The sequence below is a fragment of the Podarcis pityusensis genome, assembly GCF_964106645.2.
Source record: "Podarcis pityusensis genome assembly, chromosome: 11".
Taxonomy (NCBI): domain Eukaryota; kingdom Metazoa; phylum Chordata; class Lepidosauria; order Squamata; family Lacertidae; genus Podarcis; species Podarcis pityusensis.
In genome coordinates, this window is record NC_138036.1 from 42,751,675 (window position 1) to 42,765,088 (window position 13,414).

At 46.2% G+C, this 13,414-nt stretch overlaps 1 protein-coding gene across 5 annotated transcripts in view; it reads right to left on the bottom strand.

Annotated features, from left to right (window-relative positions):
* The window catches only part of EPB41L4A (erythrocyte membrane protein band 4.1 like 4A), a gene marked incomplete at its 3' end in the record, with an annotated part of 95,833 nt that extends 91,125 nt beyond the window's left edge, over window positions 1–4,708 (bottom strand). Inside the window, exons 1-2 of one of the 5 annotated variants that reach the window (XR_013977164.1) lie at window positions 3,950–4,697; window positions 3,093–3,379 (exon numbers count right to left, since the gene is read on the bottom strand). Coding sequence is in view for 4 of the 5 variants with exons in the window: in XM_080972668.1 (XP_080828794.1) it covers window positions 3,093–3,191 (99 nt within the window). Of the gene's footprint in view, window positions 1–3,092; window positions 3,380–3,550; window positions 3,695–3,789; window positions 3,919–3,949 lie in introns of those variants that run through there. The other 4 variants (XM_080972668.1, XM_080972669.1, XM_080972670.1 and 1 more) reach the window with 4 other exon arrangements.
* Window positions 4,709–13,414: the final 8,706 nt, after the last annotated feature.

Genomic DNA, 13,414 nt, shown 5'->3' on the forward strand with positions numbered 1-13,414 from the left:
TCAGGATGAGAACATAAATCAAGCGGTGGCAGCGGGAGGCTCCATTAGCTAAAGTGATACCTCAGGTTAAGAACGGTTTCAGGTTAAGAATGGGCCTCCAGAACGAATTAAGTTCATAACCAGAGGTACCACTGTACTTCACAGCAAAAGGGGCAAGGGGCAGAGGCCAAGACCAGGAGGGATCTGATTTATCTCCTACTGTAGCAAATGATTTAAAGCTATGTGGGGTGTGCCAGATATAAGATGGCAACCCAGGGGTTTTTATTTCCAAGTGAGCAGATGTCATTCTGCTGATGTACCCCCACTTTTCAATACCATAAGAGTGAGCTGCAGTTCCTTCAGTCTACTGATTTGTGAAGTCACCATCAGATAGCTCAAGCCAATCACATGGTGCCTACCATTTAAATGGTACATTTGTACGCAGCCTAAAAATGATCAGAGCCACTAACAGATCTACTTTAACTTTGCATGCTTGCCTTGTTTTTGCCCAGTTTGCTGGCCCATTTCTGCAAATTACTGCACCTATCCCAGTTCCTCAAAGTGTCCAGAAATTCCTCAGGTAGCTTCAACAACATATTTTTATTGCATTTGGGCCCATGTTCACTCTTCCCAATTCCCTCTCCCCGTGATACTAAAATATTTCAGTAAATAACTTTTGTGCAAATCATGTTCTCACACTTCCCTTGCACAGCACCCAGATCCTTTCCCCACAGTGGCCCTGCAGGTACTAACCTGGAGCACTGATTCAAAGAACCACTGGTTTCATATTAACAAAAGGTCAACAGGTGAACTGGCTAACAGGTGAACTGCCTACATAACACAATACAAATAAAGTCTATATCCCCAAGAAACAATTAACTCTAACTAGTAAGAGTTATGAAAATTGCATCCATTGTAGTATTGTGACATTAACAAACGTGTTACACCTGTTTAGAATAAATTGCTTCTATCATGAACCACTTGAATTTTTACAAATATGAAGTTCAGACAAAACTGCAAGGGTTTGTAAAACAACAACATCCCTATAATTAGCAACCAACTTGTAAACTATTTGCAATGTACGCAAGGTAGATAACAACCTTTAACTTGCCATGGTTCTCCCCTGCTCCCCTGTTCTGTGCTGCAAGGATACTATGCTGCAGGGATGATGCCTCTATTCTGACATTTCAGTATGACATATTCTCTAGACTTTAAACACCAGGAATGAATTAAAAATAAATCACTACATTCTTTTATACTTTTCTAATGTAAATCTGCTGAACTAGAACTCATTACTAGATAGATTAGCTAGATAGATTAGACAGATATGCCACCATTTTCAAAATGCAAAGAAATACAAGCTTGGTTCCACTCAAAACCTCAGTTTTTAATATCTGTATGATCCACTTATTTAACACATATTGGTCATATTTGCATATTAAAGTTTGCCCTTAAATCATCTTAGATGTACCCCTAAAAACAATGCATAAAGCAACCCTTAGGTGTACAACTAAGATTCCTACATTAAAGTCACAGGATCAGCAAATACAAATGAATCTAGCATCTCTTAGCATAAAAACCTAAGCATTGTGTACATAAGTCCCGCTGAAATTAGTGAGACCAAATTCCTAATAGTTCTTCTTTCACTTAACTGAATGCCAAAATTTTCCAACTGCCACAGACAGCTTCAGTTTCAAGCAGTTTTATACTCAAGATAACCTCTCTGTTTACAAACTTGTGTAAAAACAAGCCAAACTGAATTCTTGTTAAAGGGCTATTTCTTATAGTAAGTTGCCTGTAGATGAACAACTTCACTATTATAAACATGTAGCCCTTTCTCCCAGAGTCCTAACTCTATAGCACATGCACAGAAATGAAGGCATATAACAATATATTGTTGACCCACTAAAAGAGCCAAGAGAATATAGTACAGCCATATATACTTAGAATTCCTAGACAATCGCCTTCTCTTTCCCTCTAGAAACATTCACATAAAATTATTCTCCATCAGGAGAGAAGATTCCTTACTAGTGAAACATGGCCTATCAGCATTCAGTTCTATAAAACAGAATGCACAATAAGTATTTGAATGACTTAAGAAGTAAAAAAAAAAAACCCTAGAAAACAATTAGCATGTATAGTCTTCCTCCCCAAGCAGAAATACTGACCCAATCCCATAGAGACTGTATTTGAACAAGACCCACAAATGCCTGTTTAGAGAACTGGTTCCTGTAGCTCTTGTGCTAATAACCACCTAAAAGCTGAGTTATAAGCATTTTAGTAGGCAAGTAAGTATCAGTAAATTCAATAAATAAATAAATCCAAAGTTAAAGCTTTTTTACAGCTGTCCTTTTCAACAGGAGCATGGAGCACATAGCAATATAATTAAGGTTCTTCTTGAAATCACTAAGAATTAAAATGTGCTTAAAAGGAGCTGGTGAGTAACAGACTCCTCAGCAGGTGCAGACTAGCACTCTGAGCCTTTGAAAAGCACGCTTCTTATGCAAGCCTCAAGTATAATTTTATTAGGCAAACTCTGAAAATATCTTTGCTGATCATGTATATATTTCAAAGTGCCTGGTTTCCAGTGTAAGATCTTTGATTGCTAAGCACTCTTGCAACTCCTGAAAATCAGAGCGCAAAGCAAATTATATAAAGCAAAGAAGTCATCCAGGAAAACATTTTCAAAAGATCTCACCCCGCTAGTATATAAACCTCTGTGACAAAGTTACCGAAGTCTTATTTCTCCTTTTATTAAATTCTATAATATTACATCACATAACATACTTCATACACACTACCCAAGTCACAAGACAACCGGTTGACACTTAAAATCCTGTTGTTCACCTTCAAGACTTCTGTGTTCCTCTTGGTTTTTACTCTTTCAACTTTGTCTTGGGTAATGGAATGTGATGCAAAGTTAAATGCCACTTGACATGTCTATTTCCTGGTCATTAGAAGCCAGTCTGTTTTGATAGGCACTCTCTCAGAACAGTATGCTTCCATGTAGATTTGCCCCTTATTGCTCAACTCCAGACAAAGCATTTCAAGCACTACTGGCAAGCGTCCGGGAAAGCCCAACGAAAACAGAGCAGGAGGCAAACACTGCTTACCTTTATCCCCTGCTGCTGGGTGGTTAAGGTCAACTTGGATTCATCCAGAAGCAGAACTTCACAATAAAATTCCTCTGGGACTGCGCAGAAGCAGCCCATGGCGGTCTCCGTGCTTTGATGTCAGAGGGCAAATGCGAGCGAGAGATGAAGGCAAGGGGCGGGCGAATTAACTCAGCGCCGGCGAACAATACATGATATGGCTCAGCAACCCTGAAGAGAGCAGGTTTTTCTTTGGCCTTGTCAAGTTGAGGAGGCTCCAGCTTCACATATGGTGAGGGAGCTAAATGCTAGAGGAGGAGGGAGAAAAAAGAATCCTGTTGAGACATCCCACAAAAAAAGGCAAAGTTCTTCTTGCATGTGGAGGGCGGGGGGGGGGGGACGACATTGGTTGCTAGGCAGCAGAGAGCGAAATTCAGGAATTAAAAGTTTCCACAGGTTAAAGTTTGCAGTCCAAGTACCTCTCAGTCCCCGTGGGCTTCTTTGTTCGAGGTTCAGCCATGATAAACCGCTGACCTTTGGAGCACAGGAGCCCTATGGGTAAAAGTAGCACCCCAACCCGGATCAGGGGAAACACGACCTCCCTCAAGGTGCCTATGCGCCAAGCAGCCCTTCAGCCGCCCTCCTTTCTAGCCTCGAGAACTTGAGAAAATGACATGTGCCCGGGCGCGCGCTCCTCCTCCTCTGTCTCTCTACACACCGGCTGCCATAGCGCGGCTCGCCGCCCGAGCCTTATTCCTGAGGCGAAAGCTTGAGTAGCCGCGCGTCCCACCTCCCCGGCTTCGGCGCTGCTCCTTTGTGTAAAGCGCTACAAATAGATAAGCCACCCCTCCCTTCCGCACGCGCGCACCCCGCGTTACCTTGCAGCGGGCCAAGAAAAAGCGGCAGCGGGCAGCTCCTCCCTGACAGGGCGTGGGGAGAGCGAGGCGCCGGACTGGGCGCAGAGCTGCCCGGGGAGCAGCACCAGCAGCAGCCCGCGCGCGCGCGCTTTCCAGTCAGCTTCCCAGTCTTTCTCTCAAGTGCTCCTCCGCGCGGAAAGGAAGCTCCGGGCGCTCTCGGGGTCTGACGCGGCCACCTGAAAGAGACCTCCGGGGTGGGGGGGTGCTTTTTTATTCGGCTTCTTCTTCTCCCCCAACTCCGCCCGCCAAAGTTGGGGCTGGAGAGCGACGCTGGCGGCCCCGAGCGCGACGGAAGCGCCACCTGCCTCGCTCCGGCTCGCCCCTCAGGAGAAGCCGAGCGCTGCTGCCTCGCCGCCCGGCCCTCCTCTCTCTCTCTCGCTCGCTTGGACGAAGCTCCGCTCCCCCGCCGACGGGCCAACCTTGCCGGGCCCAGGAGGGCGGGAGGCGGGGCAAGCGCGCGCGGCGGCGGCTGTTCGCTCCCAGGACCTGACAGGGCTGCGGCGCGCGCGCTATCCCCGGGGCAGGCAGGCAGGCAGGCAGGCAGGTCGGGGTCGCCGGTGAGCCGAGCCTGCTCGGTGGTCTGAGCTGCTGCCCTTGCGGCGTCTTCTGCTCCTGCTTCTTCCCCTCGGGGTGGCTCAGCTGCTCGGCACCTCGGCGGTGTCAGTTTCCAGGTCGGCTGCCCAGCCGGCGTTCTTTCGCTTCCTTTTCCCTCCGCCCTCCTGCTCCTGCCAACCTTTCACCTTCCCTGCCGGCAGCAGCGCCAGCTGAGGAGGCGGCGGCGAGGCTGCTCTGGAACAGCAGTGGCCCCTGCTGGGCGATTCGGGGAAACTGGACTCCGGCGCTGGGGCTGTCGCTGCTGCACAACCATTAAACCACTTGCAAGGCAAGAATCGCTGGTTCTTAGGGGCAAGGGAGACCCAGGAAGTCTCGGGGCTCCTTGAAAACCCACCAGTTTATTATAGAATAAGCTTTCGTGGATGCATCACACAATACATTTCTCAAGTCTTTTAAGGTGCTGCAAGATTCTTGGGTTATTTTTTGCAGCTGCGCCTTTGGAGCATCTCATCAAGGGCTGCTTTAAGGGACAGAGGCAGCATTTGGTGGTGATCCTTGTTCTTGATGGATTGCAAGTTTGAAACCGTTCTTGGAAATTTACCACCGGAAGCATTGTAAAAAAAAAAAGGCAGAGCATTTGCCACTTACATGACATTTTGAGGATGGAACTGCAGTGGGCACAATACTCTGGGAGTTTCTCCTGTCATGTTCTGCTCCATTGAAATGAATGGTCCCCATTTAAGTCCCATTGATTTCCATGGGAAGTTTAAGCACAATTGGTTTCAGTAGAAGAAAGATAACTCCACAGAGATTTTTTCGAGGGTCGCCAGTGTGGTGCCTGTGAGCTTTCTGGTGCCCACAAAGGGCTTTCCTGGTTCGCATCCCACTGAAATTAAACTTGGAAAAAAGCCCATGGCCCGTAGAATCAATGGCAGTATGTACTTGGTTATGGGGTATGTGTGTGCTGCCACTGATAGTTGCTCCAGTTTGTAAAATGTGCCCACAGACCTAAAAAGGTTGACAAATTTCTCTCTTAGGAGCTTTAAAACATCTATTTCGAAAGAAATATATTTTCATAATTTGGACATCACCTGATTACTGTATTGTACTTTGAGAGTCATGCACTCAGACTTCTTGCAAGGTATTGCACGTCCTATACATTTGAAAGTGCATTAGTTCCCAAACATTAATATTAACTTGGCCAGTGGCCAGTTCTTTTAATCTTTATTACATGACACTAGTTATATTCTCTGACATGCTTTAACTGCTGAAAACATCTCTTTATTAGAGGTGCCCTCTGAAGTACAGTGATCTCAGCCATACTCCTTAAACAATTTCCAGGCTTTTAAATGTGTATATTTTATTGCTTGCTGCTATCCAAAAGATTTCTGAACATTGCTTTTAAATGTTTGGCATATGAGGGGATTAATACACTCTGTAAATAACATGAAATTAAATAAATATTTCTTTTGGTGTTTTGCACTGTGGGTGGGAGAACATTTCCATATAGTGCTGAACATTGCACAAAACCCCTTTTCTCTTGTTGTCTGCAAGTTACAAATCTGCAAGTTGAATTTACTGCAAGTTACAAATCTGTTCATTGCTTTAGATAAACCATATGTTAGCTGAAGAGACTCTTGAGAGTCCTATGGACTGCAAGAAGATCAAACGTATCCATTCTGAAGGAAATCAGCCCTGAGTGCTCACTGGAAGGACAGATCCAGAAGCTGAGGCTCCAATACTTTGGCCACCTCATGAGAAGAGAAGACTCCCTGGAAAAGACCCTGATGTTGGGGAAGATTGAGGGCACAAGGAGAAGGGGACGGAAGAGGACGAGATGGTTGAACAGTGTTCTTGAAGCTACCAACATGAGTCTGACCAAACTGCAGGAGGCAGTGAAAGACAGAAGTGTCTGGCGTGCTCTGGTCCATGGAGTCACAAAGAGTCGGACACGACTAAATGACTAAACAACAACAACAAAATGTTAGCTGACTTTAGCACCAGTAAGCCAGAAGGGAGAGTGATTATTGTGTTCTTACAATCTCTTTATTGGTGTATTTGTTCTGGGGCTAACGCTCAACGTCATCCTTTCCAGGGTGCCGGCATCCACTACACGGGAGATGGCAACTTGTGGAAAACATATTCTCTACCATAATTTCACTTAGCATGATCATCAGCCGGGAAGGGAATAGGAGTGTGATATGCGTCTTGACATGAAATATGTAATAGCGAATGATATGGAGAGGAGTAATACATTGCTGCTATATGTGTTGTAGCAGCAGCGGCAGCAAGGTGTATGTATTGCACATATGTGGGAATTCCTGGCAGGATAGATCGCTGGCAGAAGGTCAACATGCAGAACTGTCCAATGTCATTGCTATTTGGACTCATAGAAGCTACTATATTGTGCGCCTAGAAAATAAGGTAAGTTAGTCTTATTAAAAATCTATGAAGACCGTGTAACTGGGGAACAATGGAGCTCATTCTTCACGCATGGGAAATAGATTCCATTGTTTCAGTGTCATATTTTAAGAAGCAGCGTACAGGCTTCTGTATTTAGAAGATGCAGAACATAAATGCACATCATGCAGTTCCATATGCACAACTACTGTAGGTAGTGAATAGAACTCTAGAGCTTTGGCTGACACATGGCTAATGAACCAAATGTGCACAATAGTGCTGCTCTGCATCGGCGTGTCATCACCTGTCCATATATAATGTTCCCTTGTGCAGCTGCTCCCAAGACATTTGCATTTCTTGATGGGAGTGTTTGTGTAGGATCTACGCTGTAGATGGTACCTAACAGGCCACTGAGAGGTTACTGCCTCACCTTACCCCCAAGGAGAAAAGGAAATAGGTAAAAGAACATGCATTGCTTCAGCACACTGCGCTTACAATAAACATCGTTCTCTGAGTGCACCAAAAGGAATGTAAGAGCTTGCTTCTACTTGAAGACAGTCGGCAATCAGTCTGTAACATTTTTGGATGCATAAAATAGACATAAACCAAAAAAACTTTAGAATTCTTGATCAGCTTGGTGACAAGTGATTAACAACTTTAAAAAATACCAGAAAAAACCTAGCAAAACATTTATATGTTAAGGCACCTTGAAATGTTTTTTGGAAATATCCTACAATACTTTATGAATCCAACATGGGGATTGCCCATCATGTCTTCCTGAAATTTTATCATGGGAATGCTAAGAAGTTTTCCTCTACGTAGTACAAGCCCTGCCATGTCAGAGAAGAGGTAACCATCAGATTCATCATGCTAGCAGAGGTTGCTGCAATTCTGCTGGCTTCTGCCACGGAATCAGCACAATGTCACATCATGTTGAAGGACATTGTTAAACCTGTTCCAGAAACAGGGCACAGTCACATAAGAGACTAATTCTATGTTAAAATCATTTTACAAAGGTAAAATAATTCAACTTTAAAGATGTTTTTTAACAAAGTAAAGGAAGATATAGCAATAGCAAGAAAAAGATGAATGTTCAAGGCAAACAAATGAGAGAAGAGGCACAGACCACTAATACAGTCACTAGAATACAAAGTCCTAACAGTGTTTAGTTTCCAGTTGTTTGAAGTCTAACTCAAAATTAGGCAGAAACTAATAGATTTGATTTGGTGATGGGAAGGAACAAAAGGAGATATATATAGCCAGACCACCTTTTGCATTCTTTGACTGCTTTTATTCTCAGTTGTTTCATTTCCAGTCTCTCAAATACATGGCATAAAAGCATTTTGATGGAATTGGTTACGGTAATTTAAACTTGTGGCTAGATCACAGCAACTCCCTTTCCAATTTCTAAGGCTTTCCAATCTTTCAGTTATACTGTATATTATGTTTTAGACAATATTTGCAATGCTAACAGCAAATATTAACTTTAAAAAATATTGTTTAACATACAGCTGTAAGATTGTTGTTGTTTTTCATAAAGTACCAATTTCCATTTTTATTCCTACTACTATATATTATGTACCTAAGGTGTTATTATTATAATATCAGCAGATACCAGCTGAGAACAAGTTATAGCGAATTGATTTCAAGCTGCAGAGTTCTTCCAGCCAGAAAACATCTCAATTAGCCAATAAGGTGTTGCAAAGCCTTCAGGTATTCTTCTTAAATGTGTCCATTACTTGTAATTTTCACATATTCATAATAATGCCAATATGGCCGATCACATGTGTGTGCGCGTATGAAAGTTTAGCTGCAGGTGAAACACTGCAATGAACACTTTATGTTAATACTGTGTATTCAGTTTATGAACAGAGCTACATTCTAACGGAATGCCAAAAGCACATAGCTAAAATGCCATTTCATTTTATGACTTTTCAATTTATATATATCCAGTTATGAAACAGTTAGTGGAATGAGCTTTATATTATAATGTATATATAAGTTTTGCATTAAAGCCCCTGGGACTTCCATTCTGAAACCCTTGTAATTATTTAAATCTAAATATAACTGCAAATAATTATCAATGCTGACATGTTTCTATTTCATTACTTCCATCTGAAAATATGCTATTAACCGACAAAGTTGTGATGAAGATACATAAAATCTGGAGAGGGGAAAATTGGATTTATTAGCCCCCACCAATTGCCACAAAACTTACTTTATTTTAAATGAGTCAAGAGTATGCAAATTTTCTCATAAAGTGTTTCAGCAGCAGTTGTTCAACTGATTAATTATTTTGCTGGCAAGGAATAACTGAAAAACCACAACTCAAAGGCAGGGTTTGAGATGTTACATTGCAAAAGCTGAATGGATTTGTAGCATGCCTATTTGCTCAAAAGTGAGGGCTCCTGGATTCAGAAGAACTTGTGTGCAAGTGTGCATTGGATTGCAACCATGACCTTCAAAATTGCTATCATTTCATATTTGAGATCATTTTGTAATTTACAGGTAGTGAAAGCAGGAAATTACAGTGCATGACATTCATGTTTATGATTTTAACTATTCTTTTAGAACACAAAACATGACACAGTGGTACCTCAGGTTACATACCCTTCAGGTTACATACCCTTCAGGTTACATACGCTTCAGGTTATATACGCTTCAAGTTACAGACTCCGCTAACCCAGAATTCAGGATGAGAACAGAAATTGTGCTCCAGCGGCGCGGCAGCAGCTAAAGTGGTGCTTCAGGTTATGAATAGTTTCAGGTTAAGAACGGACCTCTGGAACGAATTAAGTACTTAACCCGAGGTAGCACTGTATAGATAAGAAGTATGCAGCCCTCCAAGCCTCTCTATCTGGTCTTGACTCTCCTCATTTCACCCTCTCTCCCCAGGCCAACACCCCTCACTTGCCCTGCTTCAGAACCTCCTTGAATGTTTTTGCCTCGCTGGAATGCATCCTTTAACTCTTTTGCTTGGCAGGATGGAGCATTGAGAGAGGCGTGGATGTGTGTGTGCAAAGGTAACATTTACATTTGTTGCTCTGCCAGCTTTTGCCTCTGGCCCACTGCCCACAACTGACATGCAGACCCCACAAGGGATTGTAGCCTTCAAACTGGGCTATATACCTGCAGGCCAAATTTGGCTTGACCCAGGTCTCAATTTGACCTGCAAGGCCAACAACGGTGCCCATCTGCCTGATACCTGACATCAAATGTGATGCCCCGTGTGGGTCAGGTAAGGATGTGGCTCAGCCGACTGTGCAATTGAGTTCCTCAGAAAGCAGGGCTGAAGTCACTGCCTATCTCCTGATGTGCAGCGAGTACAAGCCTGCCGAATTGGTTGGGCAACTGAGTTTCCCATGAGGAATTTGATTGCTCATTCAGTCCCTGTTTTGTTTTAAGATAGACTCAATGGAACCATTAGGAAAAGTCTGGAATTTGAATTACAAGATATATACCCCCCCACACACACACACACTCTTCCACAAATTAATTGCAGACTTTTAAAATATTTGGTCTCCGTAATGACTGGTGGCTGTGAAAATGTATAATCCAATTTGTATTGCCATATGGCCCACAAATGGCCAGCAAAACATAAAGACTCAAGCACAGGCACTTCACACCTGTCCTTCTGGGGAAGGTTTTTGAAAGCTCTACATGCCCTTAAAAGTCTTCTGCCAATAAGTACATTTTTATTTACTGTTCTGCATACTTAGTCCTAGTCTTGGTGTTTACTTCAGGTAGCAGCACATCAAGAGGCCTGAAGAATTAGAAGGCAGCCATGCCTGGATCACTGAGTAGTTATTTATTAACGAACAGAATGAAAGCAGTAAGAATCTATCTGTGCCTTAAAATATCACCAAACCAATCTTAGATTATTCACTCAGCAGTAACACTTTCTTAGCTGGCCTGGGGCGGGGCCTGAGGCCTCACAAGGACTGCTGCGTTCTGCTGCCCAGGAGGACTCTCCTGTGTGAGTGTCTGAGGGCCCTGCTCCTTCCTGCCACTCACCATCTGGCCCGGGGCGGGGCCTGAGGCCTCACAAGGACTGCTGCGTTCTGCTGCCCAGGAGGACTCTCCTGTGTGAGTGTCTGAGGGCCCTGCTCCTTCCTGCCACTCACCATCTGGCCCAGGGCGGGGCCTGAGACCTCACAAGGACTGCTGCGCTCTGCTGCCCAGGAGGACTCTCCTGTGTGAGTGTCTGAGGGCCCTGCTCCTTCCTGCCACTCACGATCTGGCCCAGGGCGGGGCCTGAAGGACTCACAGGGACTGCTGCGCTCTGCTGCCCAGGAGGACTCTCCTGTGTGAGTGTCTGAGGGCCCTGCTCCTTCCTGCCACTCACGATCTGGCCCAGGGCGGGGCCTGAAGGACTCACAAGGACTGCTGCGCTCTGCTGCCCAGGAGGACTCTCCTGTGTGAGTGTCTGAGGGCCCTGCTCCTTCCTGCCACTCACGATCTGGCCCAGGGCGGGGCCTGAAGGACTCACAGGGACTGCTGCGCTCTGCTGCCCAGGAGGACTCTCCTGTGTGAGTGTCTGAGGGCCCTGCTCCTTCCTGCCACTCACCATCTGGCCTGGGGCGGGGCCTGAGGCCTCACAAGGACTGCTGCGCTCTGCTGCCCAGGAGGACTCTCCTGTGTGGGGGTCTGAGGGCCCTGCTCCTTCCTGCCACTCACCACCTGGCCCAGGGCGGGGCCTGACAGGCCTCACAGGGACGGTTGTTGTCACTGCTGCTGCGACCCAGGGGGATCCGGAGGGGCGCAGAGTTTGTTTTAAAATGTTCCTTTTCCTTTCATTTTTTTGTATATGCGGGGACGGGGATGGGGGTGGGATGGATGTTTAGTTGGGAATTTGTTTGATTTTAATGGATTTGTAATTTTTATAGTTTTTCATTTGTATTGTTTTTTGTTTTCTGGGGTTTTTTATTGTTTTAAGGTCTTATTTTGTTCTTAAGGGGAAGGGTCAGGGCTGCCGGGGAGTGGGTCCCAGCCAACAAAATGGCTGGGGTATGTTCCACGGAGGGGGATGCGCTGGGACAACCGATCTCAGTGATCACGGGTAGGAGGAGGAGTTACGCTAAGACCAGACCATGTCATTACAGAGGAGGCAGGTTTAGTCGTTGTCTGAGGACTATCCCTGCCTCCGGGTCTGGTCCTGTCCGGACGGATACTAGAATCAGCAAGGGATACCCACATAGCCTGAAGGTGCTGCTGTGCAATGCCAGTGTGATGGCCTGGGATTCCGATTCTGAGAGTGAACCGGAGGAATCCCAGCCGGCACAGGAGTCCCCGCCTCCAGGGCCGGCTGAACTGGGGCAAGGCCTAGATTCTGAGGAGCCTGCACCTGTGCCAGATCCTCAGGAGCAGGCACCAGGTGAAACCATTCTGGCCCCAGAGGTGCTTGAGGACTCAGTGTCTACAGGTGAGCCTTCCCCGGGGCCCAGTAACCCTTCGGCCTCTCCTGAACTGCAGAGGCTTAGGGCAGAGAGGCGAAGGGAACTGGTTTCTCCCAGGAGGAGTGCTCGCCTTAAGGCCAGGAGAGGCGGGGCTCCTGGGGGCCGGGACCGCCCCTGGCCTTAGAGAAGATAAAGGGCAGTCAGCCCGGTCCCAGGTTGCGGGAGCAACGTCGTCATTGAAGAGCTGTTTTGGCCAGCATCCAGTCCTGTTCCTCCAGTGTTCCTGTTCCCCGCCCGGCTACCTGCTTCTGATCTTCGAGTGTTCCTGTCCCCGCCCGGCTCCCTGTTTCGGACCTCACCTCGCACTTTGTGGACTATCTCCAGGCTAGTGACTTAGGACTGAACTTTGACTACGGTAACAGTAACCTTCCCCCCGGGACCAGCACAGTTTGCTCCCGCCACACCCGCACTCCCCCTTCGTTGGGGTGCGTTCGGGAACAGCCAGAGGCCATGGTTGACCAGGCAGCTGCGCTGGTGGCATTGGCCCAGGAGAACCAGGCCTTGACCCACACCGTTCAGCAGTTAAGCGATGTGGTTGCGGCGCTTCAGCAACGGTGGGAAACCTTTACAGATCATGGGGCCGACGCCCCAGCTCCAGGCAAGTACCCAGTGGCTTTGCCAGAGAAATTTGATGGGACCCTGGCCAGTTTTCCCATGTTCTTCGCCCAGGCCAAGTTGTATATTCAGGGGCGAGCCCGGAACTTCCCTGACGACCGCACCAAGGTGCACTTTCTGATCAGTTTGTTAAAGGACCAGGCGGCCAAGTGGGCTTTGCCACTGCTCCGGCAAGACTCTCCTTTGTTAACGGACTATGTGGGATTTTGTAACCACTTAGAGACTGTGTTTGGCAACCCTCTGAAGGAGAGCCAAGCCAATCGGGCGATTCGTCAGTTGAGACAGGACAAGTCCACAGCCGCCGCCTACGCCACAGAATTTCGGCTGTTGGCACAAGACTTGTCTTGGAATGACTCCGCACTACGGGACCAGTATCTGGAGGGACTGTCGGACGAGATAC